This window comes from Pygocentrus nattereri, chromosome 3 (genome assembly GCF_015220715.1).
Source record: "Pygocentrus nattereri isolate fPygNat1 chromosome 3, fPygNat1.pri, whole genome shotgun sequence".
Classification (NCBI taxonomy): domain Eukaryota; kingdom Metazoa; phylum Chordata; class Actinopteri; order Characiformes; family Serrasalmidae; genus Pygocentrus; species Pygocentrus nattereri.
The window spans coordinates 49,596,464-49,620,873 of NC_051213.1; the positions used below are offsets into that span (position 1 = coordinate 49,596,464).

The following is a 24,410-nucleotide window of genomic DNA, read 5'->3' on the forward strand; positions in this document are numbered from 1 at the left end:
GCAAGTGTGCTCACTGCCCCCTAGTGTGTGTGTTCACTAGTGTGTATGTGGTGTTTTACTTCATGGATGGGTTAAATGCGGAGGTGGAATTTCCCCGGTTGTGGGATCAAATATCACTTAACTTAACTTAAGAAGCTGTAATGGTGAAGGAATGTGGCCGTCAGGCTCCGCGCATACGCTTCGGTGATATACCGCACCGGTGCAGCTATGAAAACAGAGAGCCCACTTTGCAGCCTTTGGCTTGCTTGTTGGTCATAGTCCAGTGAAAATTGCTCCCAACACAGGCAATACAGACAGTTCGCTTCCTCTGGCGCTCCGGTTCTACAGTGCCGAGCCTCCTCACTGGCTCTGCTGCGGCCTGGTCTGTTCTCAGCGCCTGGAGGAAGAGATGCTACACCGGCTTTCGGACTGTCCGCACTGCACTGGATGCTGAACGGTGTAGAATAGACTTTTTATTTTATCATCACCTCGTCGCGTTTGTGTACGCGCACACGGTGAGGGCGCTGGAAGCTGCTTTGAGTTGGAGATGCTGACATCGAGCAGCTTATATGTCAAACAAAGCAAGATTCCAGCTCCCTTTAGGTTGTTTGTAAATGTTCTGATGAATGGACCAACAGAAATAACCCAAAATACCTTGGAATTAGTTCCTTTCGCATTAACGTCCATTAAAAGTTCCATTTTGGGAGATAGGAGGATTCCCAAAATGGTCAGACCTGGTTCCTCCATATCCTCTTAAAAATAAAGGTGGCAAAGGTTTGACGTTCCAGCTTGGTTCTTTTTGGGTTCCCAGCGGACTGCCCTCACAAAGCAGTGAAGATTTGTAGAAGATTAGACGTGGTTCCTCCACATACTCCTAAAATTACAGGTGCCAAACAGGGCTTTCTTTTGAGTCATACCACAGGAGAACCGGTTTTGGTTCCCTGAAGAACCTGTCAATGAGACCGTGTCTTCAAAGCATCTTTCTTTTCAGTGCAAGAGGTGTAAGTGTGAAGAACCAAGCCAAGAACAGTTTATTCATAAGAATGTACCTTGTGTTGGTTGTGGTTGTTGAGCCAACACAAGGTTCCAGTTCGGTTCTTTTAAGGTTCCCAGCAGACCACCCTCACATAGCAGTGCATTCTGGGGGCGGGTGGCAGAAACGACAAGCCTGTGAGCAGCATCAGCTTAGCAGCTGTGTTATTCTTCAACACCACTGTTTACACTTCCATGGACCTCCGGCGCAATGGCTTGCCTAGGAATGCCTATTACACGGCGATCCGGGGCGCGAGGTTGAGCTTAATTGATCCGCCAGCCGCTGGTAGCCAACGACATGCTAACAACACAAACACGTCAGGCGGTGATTGTATTGACACAGGGCGAAAGCTTCGTGTATCGGGCTGGCAGGGAGAGGGACTACCTGCAGGTAGAGATCTGGGTGCAAAAGCTAGCCGTGTTTGTGATCCGTTACATTGGCTATCGTCTTTCAGAGGGAACTGCTCCCCTGGGTCCTATAAAGGCCGGATATCCACGTACAGGTCAGCGAATATGCAGGGGGGTTGGAAGGATAAACAGGGCTGCTCCATGACCACATGCTGCTGGACCATCCTGCTGTTTGCAGGAAGTATAATCCAGAGCCAAAGGAGAACATTGCCACAAGATCAGACTTGGTTCCTCCAGCTACTCTTAAAAATAAAACGGGTCGCTTGGAGAGAGAACGAAAGAGAGCCACTTTTGGTTCAACGACAGATGAAGAACTGTCTATTTTTAAGAATAGAGCTTAGAACTTTCAATGCATCATGTGGTCTTCAGGGTTGGGCTTCATAGAGATTGGTTGAAGTTTACTGCTGCAGCTTAACTGCACCAGCCAATGTAGAACATTGAAGGTGTAGAAGGTCAGACTTGGTTCCTCCATATACTTTCAAATCTGGCTTGTTTGGAGAGATGCCATAGGAGAACCACTTTTGGTTCCCTAAAGAATCTTATAGTGACAATTTATTTTATTGTTGGTAAATGAGATGAAGAATCAAGCCAAGAACCATCTATTCTTAAGAATGGACCTTATGGACCAGAATGGATGATGCCATGCTGTCTTCAGGCTTGAGCTTCATAGGAACTGGGTGAAACAAACATCATTCTTTTTGGTAAAGGAGTTGAAGAACCAAGCCAAGAACCATCTATTTTTAAGAACATGCCATAACTGTCAGTGCAACTTAGGGTGACATTCCTGTTGCAGCTGAACTTCTCCAACCAGGGAGAAACATTTCTGGAGGACAGACTCGGTTTCTTCATATCACTGTTGTAGGAACAAAACCTTGTATCTTCAAATTGAGATTACCTGCTGTACTGGTAATGGAAGTCAATGGAACCAGAATTTTTTTCTAAGTAATTTTGGGTCATTTCTGTTGGTCCATTCATCATCAGATGTACAGACAATGTAAAGGACAACAAGTGTTTTCAGATTATGTCAGAAACTGAAAAATGGAGATATGAGGTTTTGTTCCAACAGCAACGGAATACTCTTAAAAGTAATTCTGGCAGATGGGTTATTTGGATATATATATTATACCACTTTTGGTTCCCCAAAGACCTTTTCAGTGACAAAACTTCTTTAAAACATCATTCCTTTTGGTAAACGAGATGAAGAACCGAGCCAAGAACCGTCTATTTTTAAGAACATGCCATAACTGTCAGTGCAACTTAGGGTGACATTCCTGTTGCAGCTGAACTTCTCCAACCAGGGAGAAACATTTCTGGAGGACAGACTCGGTTTCTTCATATCACTGTTGTAGGAACAAAACCTTGTATCTTCAAATTGAGATTACCTGCTGTACTGGTAATGGAAGTCAATGGAACCAGAATTTTTTTCTAAGTAATTTTGGGTCATTTCTGTTGGTCCATTCATCATCAGATGTACAGACAATGTAAAGGACAACAAGTGTTTTCAGATTATGTCAGAAACTGAAAAATGGAGATACGAGGTTTTGTTCCAACAGCAACGAAATACTCTTAAAAGTAATTCTGGCAGATGGGTTATTTGGAGCAGTGCCATAGGAAAACCACTTTTGGTTCCCCAAAGACCCTTTCAGCGACACAACTTCTTCAAAACATCATTCTTTTTGGTAAACGAGATGAAGAACCGAGCCAAGAACCGTCTATTTTTAAGAACGTACCTTATAGCCCTCAATGCGTCATGCTGTCTTCAGGGCTGGGCTTTATGGGAGTCTTTATGGGAGGAGTTTCCCGCTGCAGTTGAGCTGCTCCAGGAACAGAACTGTCATTCGTTTTAGTACATTAAAGTTTATTGTGCTGCTGCTGTTGCTCTTTCCAATGGTCCATAGTGGGGTTTCAGAATAACTCGCGCTCCTTCCATCTCTGCTTTTTCTTTCTGTCAGCGCTGGCCTTCACAGCCCAAGCTGCTTGGCCCTGAGGGTCCGGCGTCCGTGCTGAGCCTTTACACGTCTCCATCTCTGCCTAACATCAGCCTCGGGTTCTCTGCTGCTTCTTCTCCGATCAGCGTGAGTCGACTCGTCTGTGTGAAGCTCCATTACATCAGAAAACAACAAGAGGTTCAGGTGTTCCTCTTCATGTTGGGCTGCCACTATTGATTATATCAGTAACCGAGTAATATACTGATTATATTGACTATCAGTCAAATACTTGGAGTGTGAAAGGGGGCCAAATGATTAAAAATGGCCTTTAAAAGCTTTTAAAAATATACAGTGCTGTGCAAAAGTCGGAGACCACCCCTCTTGTTCCAGTCAAAGCAAAATATTACCATATATTTCAGAAAAGCACTAAATCTAATATCAGCGGTTTGAATGTTCACCTTATTCCGGCTCCCGTTCTTCTCAGGAGACTCAATTTCAGCTCCTCAAACAACCAGCAGACTCGCCTCCAAAGTTCAGTCTTAGAAGCTGGTTTAGCAGCAGATTTTTTCTCCGGATATTTCATCATTTTTTGAACTCGGGTTTTGAAAATTCGCTTATTTTCCTATTACTTTCTCCTTTGTTATGCAAGTAGATTATCATCCATAATCTGCCCAAAAATGAGCGACTCAGTGGCAGATTTCATTGAATTAATTCATTAAATAAATGAATTCGGCCTCTTTTGTGCAGGAATGCGCATAGAAAACACTGTGTGGCAAAACCAGTGTGAATAAATGTGTGTAACCCTGCAAAAAATGCCATCTTGTCAAGTAAAATGATCTCAAATTCCTGTTGATATATCCAATAGTTTTCCTGTTGAGATTCTAGCAAGCTTGTTTTAAGAGGATTTCACTTTTATACCCGTTTTAAGTAGTTTTGTTAAGTAAAATGATCTCACTATATTGGCAGATTACTTAGCCTGTTTTAAGAAATAAAAAAAAAAAAAGTATTTTACATTTAAAGAATTTTACATAATAAAATGACTTAAAACAGGTAAAACAATGTCTAACAATAAGTTAAATAACTTATAACAAGTGCAGAACATCTCAAAATAAGACATATTAGCTATATCCGCTAGAATTAAGATCATTTCACTCAACAAGACACTATTTTTTGCAACGTATCATAAGTTTAGTAATAAAAAAAAGGATTATTATCCTAATCGCTGCCGATTCCTCAAGGAGGTGCATTTTAATGAGTGCGTATTTTAAGTCATCAGGTTTAATCGATCAATCGTGACAGCCCTGGCTTCATGTTGGCAAATGGAACCAAATATATTCAGCATGTTTATGAATTTCATTCTTATTTACTGTGTTGTGTTGCATGTCCCTGTTGTCGGAAAGAAAACCTCGTATCTCCGAAACGGTGACTTTACAGGAGAAGGAAAAAACTTACTTTGCTTATAATGTAAGTCAATGGAACCGGACGTCTTTCCAAGTCATTTTGGGACGTTTCCATTGGTCCATTCATCACGAAATTTACACACAGTGTGAAGGGCGACAGGCATTTTTAAATTAGGTCAAAAAATGAAAAGCGGCAATAATTGCGATACGAGGTTTTGCCCCGACAGCAGCGATATGAGGGTTTCCCCCTCAGCGAAAATAGAAGTTTGGTGTTGGATTTTCTCCTTCTGTCGTTTTTAATTGACGTTTTTATGTATCAGCATCTCAGAAACTGCATTTCTTTCCCATATTTTCTTCCCGAGCCCAGCCTGAACAGCCCATTCCTTCATAAAGGATGGCCTGTTTTTGTCTCTCTAGGAAGATCCTGAATAATGCGTGAATGTTTCGGCTGATAAATGAAAGGAAATGTGGTTTAGGGCCCCTGCTGAACGCTGCATTGTGGTGCCTGTTGAAAGACTAGCCATCAGTGACCGTCTGGATGATGTGTACAGCCTTAGGGTTTCGACCCTTGACCTTGGGGGATTTTATAGGCCTTAGGTAAATATTGTTCTTAAGTGTCTGGTGTCAGTTGTGCTCCAGCCTTCCCCGGTCACCTCATCCATTACTGCTGTTTAGAGAGGGGCGAGCCAGAATAATCAAGTGCAGCTCCACATAGTGTCCAGGCTTTAAGCTCACTTTCCACGACCGCCTGATCACTTCATCACCGGGAACCCGTCATACGGATCCCATACAGTCAATCAGAAGCAGGGGTTCTCAGCAACGTTCAGTAAAGAATCATCTCGGCAAATTAAATCCTCTTAAATCTGGTGGATGTGGATGGTATTGCTCATTCGGAGAATATTTAGGAGACCGTAAATCGCCGGGAAAACGATAGGTCACTTCTAGTCTTCATGACCTCAGAACGGTTTAAGACACGAGCATGATCCACATATCCGGACGTTCCGCAGATCCGCCCCTAACTAGCAAGCATGACGTCATCGAGCTGTGACGTCAGCATCAGTGAGTAATTCACCCAAAATCCTGATATTATTGCTCTGCTGTTTGGCCTTCATATTCCAACAAAGGGTTAAAACAGAGACAGGGTTCACAATCAGATCATCATCAGACTCTGACCTCACCATCCAGAGTGGTTCCATCCACCTGTGGCCGTCCGTTGGTCAGAGATCCAGCTCCAACATCACCCAAAGCCACTCGCTACTGTTACACTACATCTCTGCTTTCAGACTCCTATTATAACCAAAGGCTTTCAGTTTCCATTGATTTTGACTATTAAAAATACCTGATATTAAACTTGCAACTCAATCTGTAATTAAGATGTGCACCCAACGTGTGGCCTGTGTGACTGGCACATGTAAATACTTTAGAATTGTAATTGTAATTGACCAAAAAAGTACCAAAGAACCAAGTTTTGGGTTTCTGAGGGTCAATCTAAGATCATTCAGCCTGTCTTTGATTCGTTTAAGCAACGTTATCTTTTGCAAGTTTGGAATTTGGGCCTCAGCAGCAAAATACACTATCAGATGTTTCGGTGTTGAGTGAGTCCCTCTTTCCCTTCATTCCAGCTTCCGTTCTTCTCAGGAGCCTCACTTTCAGCTCCTCAAAGAACCTGCAGACACGCCTCCAAAGCTCAGTCTTAGAAGCTGGTTGCATCTTCTGCTCCCCGTGAAAAAAGAGAGCCCTTTAATCCGCAGTGACCCGCCTGCCCATCCGTGTATTGAAGTGTTTAAAACCCGGAGAGGTGGATTTTGTGCTACTGTGGTTAAGACTTTAATCCTGGCTGAACCCAGAAGGTCAGATGATCTAATGTAGTGTATGCCTTTCTCCCTCAGGCTGGTTTGGGGCTGAAGGAGAAGCACGCTGAGGGCGGTGGAGTTTTGGGTCTGCCCGCTCACGTCCTGGGCCATGTGCCCCTTCCCATCACCATGGAGACGAAAGTGGGCAGCAGTCAGCAGGCCCTCCTGCAGCACCTCCTGCAGAAAGAGCAGCTCCGCCAGCAGAAGATCCTGACCACCGGTGAGAGCCTCAGCAGAGCGTGAAGTTCATGGGGAAGACATTTACATCGTCATGCTTCACCCATTTCTGTGGTTGCTCTACGGCCATTTCGATGATTACACTACACCTTTTTATGGTTGCTCTACCCGTTTCCATGGCTACGCTACACCCATTTCCATGGTTACGGTACACTCATTTGCATATTTACACTACACTCATATCCATGGTTACGCTACACCCATTTCCATGGTTACGGTACACTCATTTGCATATTTACTCTACACTCATTTTCATGGTTACGGTACACCCATTTCCATGGTTACGGTACACTCATTTGCATATTTACTCTACACTCATTTCCATGATTATGCTACACCCATTTCCATGGTTACGGTACACTCATTTGCATATTTACTCTACACTCATTTTCATGGTTACGCTACACCCATTTCCATGGTTACGGTACACTCATTTGCATATTTACGCTACACTCATTTCCATGATTATGCTACACCCATTTCCATGGTTACGGTACACTCATTTGCATATTTACTCTACACTCATTTTCATGGCTACGCTACACCCATTTCTATAGTTACAGTACACTCATTTCCATGGTTATGCTACACCCATGGCCATGGTCAGACTGCATCTATTTCCATTTTCACGCTACACACATTTCCATGGTTAAACTGAACCCATTTCCATGGTTACGGTACACTGACTGGATAATTTTGCAATGCCGTCAGATAAACAGTGAAACAGAGGCACTTGGTCAGCCAACGTTAGCGGTCACTGTCACATTCGCTGCTTTAGCCGTGAAGCAACCGCCGTCGCCGTGACATCGTCTTTCTGTCTCTGCAGGTCCGGGTGCGGTGTCTGTGCACCCTCCGTCTCCACTGGCCACGAAGGACCGCTGCTCGTCCAGCGTGCGGCCCAAACTGCAGCGGCACCGCCCCCTTAACCGCACGCAGTCCGCCCCGCTGCCCCAGAGCATGCTGGCCCAACTCGTCATCCAGCAGCACCAGCACTTCCTGGAGAAGCAGAAACAGTATCAGCAACAGGTCCACATCAACAAGGTACCTCTCTCCACCAGCCCACCCGTACTTCACGGCTCCGCTGCTGTGAGGAACCCGTCAACGGTTCTGGACAATGTCTCATTTTCATTGTAGAGGTGCTACAAAAAGATGGAAATGAATTCAAATGGGCAAAAAACCTAGAATGGACATGCGTGTGACAGCCCTCTAGCAGAACCTCTACACGTTCTTCAAGGGTTCTTTAGTAAAGACAGTTGTTCTGATTTAGATCCATGAGTTTTTAATCATTTCATGCTTAATGGTTCTTTGCATGGTTACATGGTTCTTCAGATTGATGTCGAATGTGTTGTATGTGGTTCTATGTAGCAAAAAGGCTCTTGTTCCGATGTCAAGCTTGTAACAACTTTGGTGCCATATAGAACCATTTAAACACTCCATCAATCTGAAGAACCATTTCACCATTCAGAGAACGATTTAAGTGTGGTTCTATATGGAACTCGTGGTTCTATATAGAAGCATTGCATTTACTCAAGAACCCTTAAAGAACCATTTAAGCATGGAATGGTTCTGTACAGCATTCTTGGTTCTAAATAGAACCATTGCCTTTACTAAAAAAACCCTTGAAGAACAAAGAACCACCTTTTTAAGAGTGTAAGTTGAGCCAAAAAAGGGTTCTTCTAGTGGTACTATATAGAACCCTTTTCAAAAAGGTTCTATGTAGAACCATATAGAACACATTCTGCATCAATCTGAAGAACCATTTCACCATTCGGAGAACGATTTAAGCGTGGTTCTATATTGAACTTGTGGTTCTATATAGAAGCATTGCATTTACTCAAGAACCCTTAAAGAACCATTTAAGCATGGAATGGTTCTGTACAGCATTATTCTATCCATTCTAAATAGAACTAAACATTACTAAAGAACCCTTGAAGATGAACCCTTGACCTAAAAGTGCAAGGTGAGCCAAAAAGGGTTCTTCTAGTGTTACAATGGCTTGACAATGTTGGTGCTATATAGAACCATGTTCAAAAAGGTTTCATATAGAACCACATAGAACACATTCGCCATCACTCTGGGGAGCCATTCCACCATGCAGATGACTGTTTAAGCATGAAATGCTTCTGTAAGGAACTCATGGTTCTGAACAGAACCTTCTCTTTTACTAAAGAACCCTTGAAGAACCACCCCCTTTAGCTTGAGCCTACACCAAAAAGCATCTAAAAGGGTTCTTCTGCTGTTACAAAGGCTTGACAATTATGGTGCTGTGTAGAACCATTTTCAAAAAGGTTTCATACAGAACCATACAGAACACGTTCTCCATCAATCCGAGGAACCGTTCCACCATTTAAAGATCCAAGCATGAAATAGAATCGTGGCCCAACTAAATAGCCCTTGGAGAACCGTCTTTTTAAGTGTGTAGATGAGGTTCTATTAGCTCAGTCGTTGGCAGTGCTTTGCTTTGACTCGCTAAAAACGCTTCGGTTCAAATGAACCCAGAGGTGAAGAGAACAGGTTCTCTTGTTCCCATGTGGAAATGTTTGTGTTTCTGTGCCGTGGCTTTGGTGACCCTGGCCATCCGTTGGAGTGTAATTATTCCGCAGAGCGCGCAGGGCCGGCGACGAGGGAGGCTGGCGCGCTGAAAGGCCCCATTGTGCGTCTGAGCCCGTAGGTTGATCCGCTGTATTACTGCTGAGAGCGCTGTGGGAAATTCAAGGCTTCGAGTGCAATTTTCAGAAACCGAGATCAAAGGTGTTCCGAGAACCTGCTTTGGTGTTCCTGGGCTAATGTGTGAGTTCGTTGTCGTGGCCTCGAGGACGTCACATCTAATACACACTATATTTCCAAAAGTATTCACCCGTCTGGCTTCACACGCATGTGAACTTGGGTGACGTCCCGTTCTTAATCCATAGGGTTTAATATGATGTCGGCCCACCCTTTGCAGCTATAACAGCTTCAGCTCTTCTGGGAAGGCTTTCCACAAGGGTTAGGAGTGTTTATGGGAATTTCTGACTGTTCTTCCAGAAGCACATTTGTGAGGTCAGACACTGATGTTGGACGAGAAGGCCTGGCTCACAGTCTCCACTCTAATTCATCCCAAAGGTGTTCTATCGGTTGAGGTCAGGACTCTGTGCAGGCCAGTCAAGTTCTTCCACACCAAACTGGCTCATCCGTGTCTTTATGGACCTGCTTTGTGCACTGGTGGTCAGTCATGTTGGAGCAGGAAGGGGCCGTCCCCAAACTGTTCCCACAAAGTTGGGAGCATGAAATTGTCCAGAATATCTTGGTGCTGAAGCTTTAAGAGTTCCTTTCACTGGAACTAAGGGGCCGAGCCCAACTCCTGAAAACAACCCCACACCATGATCCCCCCTCCACCAAACTTTACACTCGGCACAGTGCAGTCAGACAAGTACCGTCTCCTGGCAACCGCCAAACCCAGACTTGCCCATCAGATGTCCAGACGGAGAAGCGTGATTGGTCACTCCAGAGAACACGTCTCCACTGCTCTAGAGTCCAGTGGCGGCGCTTTACTCCACTGCATTCCACGCTTTGCACTGCGCTTGGTGATGTAAGGCTTGGATGCAGCTGCTCGGCCATGGAAACCCATTCCATGAAACTCTCTACGCTGTTCTTGAGCTGATCTGAAGGCCACATGAAGTTTGGAGGTCTGTAGTGATCGACTCTGCAGAAAGTCGGTGACCTCTGCGCACTATGCCCCTCAGCATCCGCTGACCACTCTGTCATTTTACGTGGCCGACCACTTCGTGGCTGAGCTGCTGTCGTTCCCAATCGCTTCCACTTTGTTATAATCCCACTGACAGCTGACTGTGGAATATTTAGTAGTGAGGAAATTTCCCGACTGGACTTGCTGCACAGGTGGCGTCCGATCACGGCACCACACTGGAATTCACTGAGCTCCTGAGAGCGACCCATTCTTTCACTAATGTCTGTAGAAGCAGTCTGCAGGCCTAGGGGCTCGGCTTTATACACCTGTGGCCACGGAAGTGACTGGAACGCCTGGATTCAATGATCTGGATATGTGACTGGATACTTTTGGAAACATAGTGTACATTCAGATTTATGTAATTTATTTACAGTGTGTGTGACGGCGTGGGAGATTTTCTCTGACTCGGGCTGTAAATAAACTGAGGTCAGAGGTTATTAATGCTCTGTAATCAGAGATTATCCTCTGCTGATTCACGGTCGAGATCATGACCCCATTTAAAGCGGCGAGACGCTCGGCAACAGAACCGGGGCGTTTGTAAATGTTTACATGTGCTAAAGAAGGTGCTGACGGAATTGTATGCGAGCTTATGGGCTTTAGTGCGTATAAAAAGCGCTTTACTAATTCCCTTAACCCACAGCTATTTTTGCCTGAGCGGATATTTATGTGAGGCCTAGATTCTCTAAGCCTAATTGGCCTGTTTTCCTGCCGTGTGCTTCAGCCTGCTTAGCCTACGGTAAATGGCGCAGGTGCAGAAGGTGCGGAATCTAGTGCACAGCGAATTTTGAAATCTCATCTGGAATCATCAGCTAATCTGTTGATATTCAGGCCGACTGGCACCCGTTTGCGTTCAGAGCACTTCAGTGACCGTGTTTTTAATGCACCGAGCAGTAAAAGTTGGGGTGTGGCTCTTTGCTTTGACCACATTTCTGTGTTATTGCACAATTTTCTCTATTAATTCTATTAATATACTAATATCTAATAATTGTGTCACGCTCCTTCAGTCTCATGGATGTGCGTTTTAACAGCTCTGTGTTGTCGTTTGAGGTGGTTGTAGAAATAAAGTTGGACTGATGTGTATTAAACAACAAAAACTGGACCAGTGAAACGAACCTGATCTGGACCGACTGGCCCTGAATTTGAATTTCATCGAACTGAACTGGACTGAACTAAACACACTTGCACAGAGCAGAACAGAACCAGACGAGATCGGAACCTTAACTCAGCTGAATAGAACTGGACTGAGCTTAATATAACTGAACGGAACTGAATTGAATAGAACTGAGCTGAGTTGATCTGAACCGAATAAAAATGAACTGAATAGAACTAAACTGGACTGAACCGAACTTAACTGAATAGAACTGAACTAAATATTACTGAGGTGATCGGAACGGAATAGAACTGAGCTGAATTGATCCGAACTGAATAAAAATGAACTGAATTAAATATTATTGAACTGATCTGAACTGAATAAAACTGAGCTAATTAGAACTGAACTGAACAGAACTGGACAGAACTGAATATTACTGAACAGAACTGAACCGATCTGAAATGAATAGAACTGAGCTGAATTGATCTGAACTGAATAAAACTAAGCTTAATAGAACTGAACTGGTCTGAACTGAATATTTCTGAACAGAACTGAACTCATCTGAATTTAATAGTGCTGAACTAATTAGAACTGGACTAAATAGACCTGGACCAAACTGAACTGATCTGAACTGAATAGAACTAAATTGAACAGAACTGACCTGAATATTACTGCACTGGACTGAACTGAGTAGAACTGGACTGAACTGATCTGAACAGAACTGAACTAAATATTGCCGAACCTGAGCAGAGCTGATCTGAGTGGAGTAGAACTGGACTGAATAGAACTGAATAGAACTGGACTGAATATATGTGATTTGAACTGACTCGAGTCAAACTGTCCTCTCTGTCCTGCAGCTGCTCTCCAAGTCCATCGAACAGCTGCGGCAGCCCAGCGGCCGCCTGCATGAGTCAGAGGAGGACGACGAGGCTCGCGAGCAGGAGGACTGCTCGCCCTCTACTGGCGTCATCCGGAAGTGCAGCCCCAGCCACAGCAGCAGCAGCAGCAGCAGCAGCAGCTGCGAAGTTATCAAAATCAAGGAGGAGCCAGTCGACAGTGACGACGACACACAGGCCAAAGAGAGCTCTTACCTTCACCAGGTGAACGGCAGGCTGGTGATACGGGCCACCATCTGATCCGAGACAGGGGCACAGCACACGCGCACGCCCTCGTCCCCGACTCGCGCCCTAGACTCCACCTCCGAGCCCCTCGGGACTGTTTCCATTCGTGAACTTGTGCAGTGATCTCCTGTATTGTATGTTGTAATGTTCTGTATATAATTTCAGGAGGAGGATCTAGAAAATCCAGAATGGTAAAAGTCTCGTCTTTTTCGACTGTAATTACTGACCTTTTTACTTTCTGTCCGCCCGCTGGAGCCGCGCCGCGCCGGAGCTCACGTAGGATACTCACTGATTTTCCACGCCACTTTGCATAGCTTTAAATTGGGATGATTTTGATTGTTGTCAATATGATTATTATTGAGTTATTATTACTTCAGTGTTAGACTGCAGCAGCCTACTCTTCATCTGCAGGAACTGTTCATGTTTATTACGTGTTCATCTCAAAGGACGGGGGGGGGTTAAAGGAATACTCCAGCGTTCTTTAACCTGATCTCTGTCTGCTGCGTCTTCGGTTATCGTGGATAAGGTTTCCCTGAACACGGAAAACCGGTTGCCTCTAAACTCACAATAGAAGTCAATGGGGCAGTTGCTGAATTCCGTAAGTATAAATCGATGCAAAACACTTTCATGCTGTTTTCACCGATGTTCATCAGTTCGGCTGTTCAGTCTAGGCTAGTTTTCCAGATCAAAGAACCTACGATAACTCTTCACAGGCTCCTGATCGCCACGGATACCAGAAAGCCATCGAATAAAGTGAAAGTAACCGGAACGTCTTCTACTTACTGTGTTTCTCCAGTCATGTAAAGTTGAAATGAACTTCACGAACACGTCTAATGTCACATCCTCCCCTCCCCTATAGCCATGAATCTACATGTTCAGCAACTGCCCATTGACTTCTATTATAGGTGCATCGTGAGCAAAGTTCCTTTGTTCTTTTCTAACTTCTGGGAAACGTGTTGAAGTTATTTTCTGTGGTAACTGATTGTACGAGACAAGCGGGAAAGATGGAGATGAGGTTGAAGAAGGGTGGACTGCTCCTTTAAGTTTGAAAGGGGAACTCCACCGATATTTCAAAATTACTGCATAGTTGAGACACAGAGAGGTAAAGTCATTCATGAGCGGTTTGATGTGAAATGGCTCGCTGTGTAGAATCTTACATTGGATTTGTTCACAATAGTGGTGGTGGTGAAGTTTTCTTTAGGGACTATTTTGCCTCACATGTATCCTTCCACCATAGAAATATATATATTTTAGTCTAAAATCTTCGTAGAGCAATGTCTGGGACATCAGGCGGGGCATTCATAGCCATTTCATGCTTTTCGAGGTGGACGTCTGGTTCCTATCACCACCACTTTTTTGGAACGGAGCACTTTGTTTACATCTTACCCGTGAAATTATGCAGAAATTTTGGGAAAAGTAATCGGAATTCCTTGTTAACGCAGACCGTCGCTGTGGTGAGGGGTAACGGAACGGCGTTAGAACGTCTGCTGTGCTCTCCCACGGGCCGAAATCAAACGCAGGGAGCGAGGGCTGAGCAGGAAATGCCTGGTGGAAGCCAGGAATGGTGGTGATTCATGAGAGAAGGAATGCTGGGAGAGGACGAGGGGACGAGAGGCCGGCCACGAGCTGATTTACTGTCAGGGCGAATTACAGCGTGTTGGGGGGGTGGGGGGGGTGGACAGCGGAGGGAGCCCCCTTTAAAAACCAATCATTTCCTCTTTGCTCCCCGGTGACGTGTTTACCTCCACACGCAGGTTTAATGTCTGGGAAAAGAAAAAAGGTGACCGTTCCCCTCGCTCTCTGTCGGCCCCTCTGGAGCTACTTTAAAGCCCCTCGTTGGCTGTTTCTCCTGAAAGTGGCCGGCGACCCTCGGCCCAAACGTCTCCCCGGCGACTTTCCATCGATTGTCTGTTTCCGTACTGCTGGTGTAGAAGCGTAATGTGTGTGAGACCCTGTGAAATAATGCTGTGTGACTCATCATAACGTCTGTAAAAGTGACCGCACGGGATTGTCCGGCGTGTCCACTGCTCTTCGCTCTTCGCCGTTCTCTCCGTAGCTGTTTGTACGTGTTTCCCTCTTTTGCCTTGTCACTTTTTAAAATAAACCTCATTCCTTCTTCAAGTCTTGAAGTCCAGTCTCGTCTGTTTCTTTTAACTGACCGTCAGCATCATTCATCCCAGTGGAGGTAGGAGAGCGACAAGTGCACTCTTTAAAAGGAATGATTAGGGATGCACCGATATGGGAATTCTGAGCTGATATCCGATATCTTTCATGTGCATATCTGCTGATGCCGTTAAATGAAGATGTACAAAATGTAGCGGTCAGGACTAAAATCTACTTGGATTAGTGTCACAGAGAAACGTGGTTCCTTTTGGTTTCTGTGTGTATAAAAACGTCACATGTCAAAACGAAAGAAGCGCAAAGCCAGAGCACCAATCAGGGCCCAGCGGTCACTTTGTTTAGAGCTGGTTTTGACCTGTTGGTCATACCGACCCAGTGCAGCACGCGGTTCAACGTCAGCGCAGCAGCGTAAAACTTTGGGAGAGTCTGTTCAACATAAATGATGAACTAACCTAACTTTGTGTAAATAGAGCTCAATATAGAAATATGTCCACATATGCAGTCGAGACTGACGCGGCTTTTTTCTGAATTTCTACAAACACCATTTCATTTTATAGTAAATGAGTTTGGGCTGGTTTATGTTTATGAACAGACGCCTACAGATCAACATAGTAAAGGAGCTCATCTGTGATCCTGAGTTTAAAGCCAGTTTTTATTCAACTTAAACTTGGAACTAAGTTGTAAATAAATCTGAAACTGAAACTTTGCTTGTGTGTAAAAAGTGATTTCAGAGCCACTCGGTTCTCCCTGATGGAAACTGTTTACCTTCAGTGTTTTGTGCTTCTGATCATTTAATAGACGTCAGCGTCACTAATTAATGACCTTCTATTAAAAGACTGGTTTACCAAGAGAGACGCTGGAGGATTTTCACCTGAAATGAGTTCATGAAGCCAGTCTGGTTATAAAAATGATAACAGGACATCAGAGCCAGAATTACTCTTTTAGTACTTTTACTTTATACTTAAGTACATTTGAAGGGAAATACTTTAGTACTTTTACTCCAGTGGAGGTCTAAAGGGAGGAACTTCTACTTTTACTGGAGGAATATTTTACCCTGGGGGCCTCGACTTTAACTCGAGGACATGGTTTGTGTACTTCGTCCACCAGTGAGCGCTACATATTAGGCCAGGGACAATGGAGAGGTCTTAAAGCAGGCCAGCTGACAGGCCTGTAAACATTCGTAATGTAGGCTGAACGACGAGATGTTCAGCTGTTGCGTCCGAAAAGGCCTGGAAAACTCATTTGAGTCGTTGTTACGGCTCTTTTCTCGCGCGTTGGGAGGAGGCGCGTGGACCGAATGCTTCGCACACTTGAACTGTTCCCACTTTGTCACCATTTAGTCAATAAATCTTTAAAACCCGGACAAGAAGGGCGGCTCGCTCAGACGCTTCTGGCGCAGGGAACATGTTTCCAATACGAACCTGTCGTTTTGTTCTAGTGAATCAAATCACCACGGAAAATGTGATGGGACAGGATTTACGGCCTTGTTCCTTCACGAGTGCCACACACGACCGATGGGACGGCCCACAGGGGAACTAGGCATTCCAGCTCATGACGACCGGCACTGAGGCTGAATCGCTCGTAGCGATGAAACATTTGTTACGCCATGTGATGCAGAGCAGCGTCTCGGTCGGGCCGACTTCAGGCCGTAGGATAAGAAACGGAGAGGAGATCACACTCCACACTTCACGTCACTGGGAAATAAAACATCGGCGCTCGCCTCAGTGGGTCGTTCTGCTGAACTGGTTCAGACACCTTTGGGACTTTTTACTGATCTTGGGCTGAAAGCCTTTTGACTCTGTAACTTAATTCTGTTTATTTTATTAAAACGGATGAATAAACGTTCCAAAACAGTCTGAACTCGACCCGCACTTTACCAAACGAGTCAGTCGTGACCGTTTCGGTGACAGTTTTAGCTCATTTTGAGCTCAACAGCTCGCAGAGAACCACCATATTTTACAGTAAAACGCTGAAGAAGAACCAAACTGCAGAAAATATGAGGCAAAATATGACAGAGGCGGTGTTTAGGGTGAACCTGCGCACTGAACGGCCGCAACACGTCCTCTTACTGCTGCTTTGAGGCAATAAAACAGCCTCTGACTGGTCAACAGTCAGGAACACAGCCTCTGACTGGTCAACAGTCAGGAACACAGCCTCTGACTGGTCAATAAGTCAGGAACACAGCCTCTGATTGGTCAACAGTCAGGAACACAGCCTCTGACTGGTGAACAGTCAGGAACACAGCCTCTGACTGGTCAACAGTCAGGAACACAGCCTCTGACTGGTCAATAAGTCAGGAACACAGCCTCTGACTGGTCAACAGTCAGGAACACAGCCTCTGACTGGTGAACAGTCAGGAACACAGCCTCTGACTGGTCAACAGTCAGGAACACAGCCTCTGACTGGTCAATAAGTCAGGAACACAGCCTCTGATTGGTCAACAGTCAGGAACACAGCCTCTGACTGGTCAACAAGTCAGGAACACAGCCTCTGATTGGTCAACAGTCAGGAACACAGCCTCTGACTGGTCAACAAGTCAGGAACACAGCCTCTGACTGGTCAATAAGTCAGGAACACAGCCTCTGATTGGTCAACAGTCAGGAACACAGCCTCTGACTGGTCAACAAGTCAGGAACACAGCCTCTGATTGGTCAACAAGTCAGGAACACAGCCTCTGACTGGTCAACAAGTCAGGAACACAGCCTCTGACTGGTCAATAAGTCAGGAACACAGCCTCTGACTGGTCAACAAGTCAGGAACACAGCCTCTGATTGGTCAACAGTCAGGAACACAGCCTCTGATTGGTCTAAGAGTCAAGAACACAGCATCTGATTGGTCAATGAGCTGAACTGAACTGAACTGAACTGAACTGAAATGAACTGAAATGAACTGAAGTGAAATGAACTGAAATGAACTGAAATGAACTGAACTTAAATGAACTGAACTGAACTGAACTGAACTGAAATGAACTGAAATGAACTGAAGTGAAATGAACTGAAATGAACTGAACTGAACTGAACTGAACTGAAATGAACTGAACTGAACTGAACTGAAATGAACTGAACTGAAATGAAATGAACTGAAATGAACTGAACTTAAATGAACTGAACTGAACTGAACTGAAATGAACTGAAGTGAAATGAACTGAAATGAACTGAACTGAACTGAACTGAACTGAAATGAACTGAACTGAACTGAACTGAAAAGAACTGAAGTGAAATGAACTGAAATGAACTGAACTGAACTGAAATGAACTGAACTGAAATGAACTGAACTGAACTGAACTCACTTCCTGCTCTAAAATGCAGGGGCGTGGCTAAAAAGGCTCATCCCACAGACTGTGTTTCAGTGGCGACATGAGCTCTAAAAAAATCTTTCAACATCACTTTAAAAGACATCATACAGGATCTAAAGCACAGAGATCAACTAAACAATCATCAGAAGTGCACGAGTTATTCTCAGATGGGTACATTTAGGGGCGGGGCTTTTGGGACAGACTCCTCCCAGTAGAAAGTGCCCTAAAGTGGTCTTTCTTATCTTATTACCGTCTCCATTAACGCCTGGGATTGAAACAGACCCAACAAATATCTGACGTCAGGTTTCAGGTTTTTTTTTTGTGGGAGCGCAGTTTGAACTAATTCAGTAATTCATATACAATCAGAACAGAGGTCATTAGCATATAGTTTTAAAGGTGCAGCACCATAAACAATCAGATTCCTTCTACAGGCTGAAGAGAGATTGGAAAATTAATTAGCTATGAATTTATTTTTGTAGCATCTTTCCAGACCAGAAGTCACAAAGGCTGCGTCCACATTTCCAGGCTGAAGTGGCTCAAATCAGATTTTCTGCTCTAATCTGAATCAGATCTGGTGTTTTCAGCGCTGTGTGGACGCAAATCTGATCTTTTCAAATCCGACCTGAGCCGCTTTCATATGTGGTCCTAGATGGGATGCGTATCCGATTCGTGGCCGTTTGACCTTAATGTGGCGCTCAGATCGGAATTCATGCTCTTTTTTCCATCCTTCAGAGTTACTCTGGCAGCAGCGCCGCACAGACGTTAAAGCCTGTAAACGGTGGAAAAGCAGCTCGTCTCACCTTTTTCTCCTCCGTCTGACTCTAATAATGAAGCTGAGAGCTGATCAGAGTTAATGATCTTCTCAGCGAAGCTCGTTCTGCTCGTTAGTTTGTGCGGATGATGCAGTGATTCAGTCACGTGACGTCACTGAGCAGGAGGAGCTCATGAGGGTCAGTTCAGGAGCCGGTTCATCACATTAATGACCGATTTGAGTCACTGACCTAAACGAGTGGGAACCGTCGAGATTTGAGCAACGAGGCCTGTAATGTGGACGCAGCCTAAGTGCTTTATAATAGTAAATAAAAATCATCATCATCATCATCATCATCATCATCCTCCTCATAGACTATGAAGCAGAACAATGACACAACTATAGAGTGAAACTATTTTTCTCTTCTTTCTCAGTTTATTAATAAAGATTTCTGCACTCATACTTCTTCAAGCCTAACCTCCCGTCAGCTGCAGGTTCTAATGGAGCTGTTTTTCTCCTCCGCTGTCCGACCGCAGCTTCACGGAGCCGGATCGGGTGTGGAGCGCCGAGGCGGCTCACTGAGGAGCTGAGAGCTGCGTGGTTTCCCACACTCGCTCCGAGGGCTGATACGGAGTCTTTAAAGCTGGGCTTTGCAGGCTTTCGGAGCAGCGCTTTGAAGTGAACTTGAGAGGCACTCAGGCTCTGAAGGAGAAGTTAAGATAAAGTGGACTTCAAGGCGGTGATATATAACCTGGACTAAAGAGACCACGCAACGTTTAACCAATTATGCAGGGTAGGCTTAGACTGGACCTGGTCAATCCCAACTGACACGCACTGACCGTTTCAGATCAGCCCACCGGTTCTGTTTAGGGTGAACCTGCGCACTGGACGGTCTGTCTTACCAGTTTGGTGATTATTTCATAGCTTTCACAACACGTCCTGTTACGTCCTGTTGAGGCCGTTTGGTTTTGCCTGATCTTTTTTAAAGTATGTATATTATTTTTCATAGTTTTAAAGGGCCCATATGCCTCATTTTTCTATATTTTCCCCCATTAGCTCTACTTCTGATCTTTTATATTATTTTTCATAGTTTTAAAGGGCCCATATGCCTCATTTTTCTATATTTTCCCCCATTAGCTCTACTTCTGATCTTTTATATTATTTTTCATAGTTTTAAAGGGCCCATATGCCTCATTTTTCTATATTTTCCCCCATTAGCTCTACTTCTGATCTTTTATATTATTTTTCATAGTTTTAAAGGGCCCATATGCCTAATTTTTCTATATTTCCCCCCGTTTGCTCTTCTTCTGATCTTTTTTTAAGGATGTATATTATTTTTCATAGTTTTAAAGGGCCCATATGCCTCATTTTTCCATATTTTCCTTATTAGCACTTCTTCTGATCTTTTATTGAGTTTGTATATTATTTTTCAGAGTTTTTTTTTCACACTTTCCAGCATTTTGAAGAAGAATTATTTACAGATGCAAAGAACCCTTTGATCATGGACATGGTTCTATGAATGTTCAGTTTTTGATTAGTGAGCTGACAGAATTCAATCCTCCACACTTAAACAAAAAGATGGTTCTTCAAGGGTTCTTTAAGGAATACTTATATTTAGACTCATGAGGTCTACACTCACCGGCCACTTTATTAGGTACCCCTGTTCAGTTGCTTGTTAATACAAATAGCTAATCGGCCAATCACACGGCCGCAGCTCACTGGTGGTCAAGACGACTTGCTGAAGTGCAGACCGAGCATCAGAACGGGGAAGAAAGGGGATTTAAGGGGCTTTGAACGTGGCGTGGTTGTTGGTGCCAGACGGGCTGGTCTGAGTATTTCAGAAACTGCTGATCTGCTGGGATTTTCACACACAACCATCTCTAGGGTTTACAGAGAACGGTCAGAAAAAGAGGAAATATCCAGTGAGCGGTCAGTTGTGTGGACGAAAATGCCTTGTTGATGTGAGAGGTCAGAGGAGAACGGGCAGACTGGTTCCAGATGATAGAAAGACAACAGGAACTCAAATAACCAACCAGAATCTATGAGGAACGTTTCTGAAAGGCTCTGATTAGTCGATGAGTCAGGACCACAGCCTCTGATTAGTCAATGAGTCAGGACCACAGCCTCTGATTAGTCGATGAGTCAGGACCACAGCCTCTGATTAGTTGATGAGTCAGGACCACAGCCTCTGATTAGTCGATGAGTCAGGACCACAGCCTCTGATTGGTCGATGAGTCAGGACCACAGCCTCTGATTAGTCGATGAGTCAGGAACACAGGCTCTGATTGGTCGATGAGTCAGGAACACAGCCTCTGATTAGTCGATGAGTCAGGACCACAGGCTCTGATTGGTCGATGAGTCAGGAACACAGCCTCTGATTAGGCGATGAGTCAGGAACACAGGCTCTGATTGGTCGATGAGTCAGGAACACAGCCTTTGAGTGGTCCACAGACTCAACCTCAAAGCCTCCTATCTCCAAAAAAGGTAACTTTACAGAATGAGGAAAAACTTTCTGAACTTCTGCTGGAAGTAAATGGATAAACAATTTTTCACAAGTACTTTTGGACCATTTCTGTCTGTTCATCAAGAAACACGTGATAAAGAGCAACTGACCTTTTCAAACTGTCAAAAAACGAAAAACAGAGATAAGCGATTTTGTCCCGACAGCGACGACGGCGCGAAGCTCCAGCGCAGTTTGCAGTTTCTATTACGCAGATAAAGCACATGTGAAGATCCTGAGCAGGAACCGATAAGCAGCCATGAAAGCAAGCAAAGATAATCCATTACTGCCTTCCAGGATGTATTCAACTGCCACAGCCCCCTTACTCGGTCACTCTCTTCATTCGCCTTGTCCGAGGTCACTGCTACCGGCCTGAAAACGGTCAGTGCTCCCTCCAGACCCAAATGCAGGACCTCCTCCAGCACACACTCTCATTTCCTTCAGGATTTCATACAGTCGTGTCGTTCACTTCAGTCATGATGAGTTACAGACTGGGACAAGAGTGAGTAATGAGTATGGATAAGCCAGGATATGGGACGCCTGTGTTTGGACTCGTCTCAAGCAGCTCACTGGACAGTCTGGAACCTGAAGGACATTATAACACTGCTGTAATCCTTCCAGCAGAGCTTTACAGGCACAATCATCACGCCTGACTTACGTACAGTCATACGTCTGACATGGTTTGTGACACGTCCTCTACAGGGACCTTAAAGCAGCACTGTGTAATATAGCGCTATGTAAAGACACACAAATCTTCAAATCTAACATAAAAATACGGTTTCCCTGTGAAAGTAGTGTAAAATTTAATGGTCGACGCCGTTTTCAAAAAGAATGTCAACTGCTTACAAATAAATCAACCACCAAACGGCTGGTGGTTGGTTAGTGTAGTGGGTAACACCTCTGCCTTTTACACTGTAGACTGGGGTTCAGTCCCCCGCCTGGGTAACTACCCTACACTATACCAATAAGAGTCCTTGGGCAAGACTCCCAACACCACCTTCACCTCCCTGTGTAAAATGATCAAATCGTAAGTCGCTCTGGATAAGAGCGTCAGCCAAATGCTGTAAATGTAAATCATAGATATACTGTATTTAAGCACAGCTGTTGTTCATTTGCAGAAATAGAATGTACTTTTGCTTTATTTCACAGACATTTGCACTTGCTTTAACATTTGTTTCTGTTATTCTTACAATAAAATACGGTTTGTCTGAATAACTAGTTCAGTTACAGTAAAAGGCAGCAAGAATAAGAAAGTAGAAAATGTACTTTTACCATTAATTAACGGGTCTTGTCTGGCACCAATGCTGCTTTTTACCCATTTAAATATATATATATATATATATATATATATATATATATATATATAAAATAATGTAGGCAATAAAATATTTTTGTTTTAATGGTAAAAATAGCAATTTATTGTCAAATCAACGCTTTAAAGTTAACACTGTAACAAAGCTCAAAACCTAAAAACTACATATATGTTTTCCCTTTCTGTCCACTTCCTACGCCTATGCCTAAAGTGAGGGTCATGGCTGTCCAGATCTTGCGGACAGCAGGCAAAGAAAGCAACTTTTTTTGTGCTTGCAAGTGTTATACAAAAGACCACCCCAAACCCAGAAAGCAGAGTAACTAGCGAGCCGTGAAAGCGCTTCTCTGGAATGGTCTCATTTACTTTGGAGCCGTCCTTCAGCCCGGATCTCGTGGGTTCCGCTATTTCTGCACACCATCACAGCAAAATGTACAAACCGTGCCGTCCAGTCGTTCAGCCTGTTCCAAGCTGGCTGAGGGTGACTGACTGGCTATAAACCATGCTTTCCTTAGCTGACGGCTCGTGGGCATTACATCAATGGAGCAAACGCTGTCATCGGATTTATCACGAGCTCTGTAATATATCTTAGGAGCAGAATGAAAGAGTGGTAACTGCTTGACGGGGACATGTAGGCTTTCACTGGGTTATCATTAGCCATTATGTAAGGCTGTTTGGTGGTTTTGCGACCTTTCCTGCAGAGCAGTCAAGACCCTGTTGGAAGACGTCAGTGTCTTACGAGCAAGCAGCTTGGGACAGTGAAACACCAGGAACTCCAGTTTCCTCATAACCAGCAGAGAAAAACAAACCGATCGCACGCACACCCTGCCGAGAGTGTGCACATGGGTCTCGCTGGCCAGCGTCATCCGACCTGTTATCTCGGCCCTAGCGGGACTGATCTCTCTTTTCAAGTTTAATGAGGAAGGCGAGTTAGGGGGTGCGCCGCCCCGCTGCTTTCAAAGGCTAGAAGAAGACCTGCTTCGTCTCAGCCTGAGAGGTGATACTGAGGAAGAGCAGCGGTCAGGGGACGAAGGCTCCCATGGGAAGACCTAACCTCTAACACCGGGAAAGAGGGAGTGGGTGAAAGGAAGAATTTTAAGAGACAGAGTGACAGAGTGAGTGGGAGACAAAGAAGAAAAGTGAGAGTGTGGTGAGAGAGGGGAAGGGCAGCAGAGACCATTAATCTCAGCTCTTGTCAGACCAAAGTCCAGTACATCCCAACAAGATTCTGTCCCAAACCATTAACTGTATTGTGAAAGAATTCCATCCAAACCCGAATGTAACCCGAAGGTTTTCGGTCCGGACTCGACTGTAGACTGGCAAAATTGTTACGAAAGTCGATAACATCCCAGGAAAATATAGGTAAAGAACTAAAGTCTAGCCCAAAAGAACTCTGCCTAATGAAGACTGGATCCTAACAAAATTCTGTCTGAATCCGACTGTAGCCCCACAAATTTCTGTCTGAATCCGACTGTAGCCCCACAAATTTCTGTCTGAATCCGACTGTAGCCCCACAAAATTCTGTCTGAATCCGACTGTAGCCCCACAAATTTCTGTCTGAATCCGACTGTAGCCCCACAAAATTCTGTCTCAATCCGACTGTAGCCCCACAAAATTCTGTCTGAATCCGACTGTAGCCCAACAAAACTCTATCTGAATCCG

General features: G+C 44.5%; 1 protein-coding gene across 4 annotated transcripts in view; it reads left to right on the forward strand.

The window, feature by feature from the left end:
* hdac9b (histone deacetylase 9b) overlaps window positions 1–14,901 on the forward strand; it is a 79,826-nt gene extending 64,925 nt beyond the window's left edge. For 3 of the 4 annotated variants that reach the window (XM_017682499.2, XM_037537031.1, XM_017682501.2), the window contains 4 exons: window positions 3,372–3,494; window positions 6,637–6,820; window positions 7,664–7,878; window positions 12,509–14,901. In XM_017682499.2, coding sequence (XP_017537988.1) covers window positions 3,372–3,494; window positions 6,637–6,820; window positions 7,664–7,878; window positions 12,509–12,787 — 801 coding nt within the window. In that variant the 3' untranslated portion in view covers window positions 12,788–14,901. The remainder of the gene's footprint in view (window positions 1–3,371; window positions 3,495–6,636; window positions 6,821–7,663; window positions 7,879–12,508) is intronic. The other variant, XM_017682502.2, reaches the window with a different exon arrangement.
* Window positions 14,902–24,410: the final 9,509 nt, after the last annotated feature.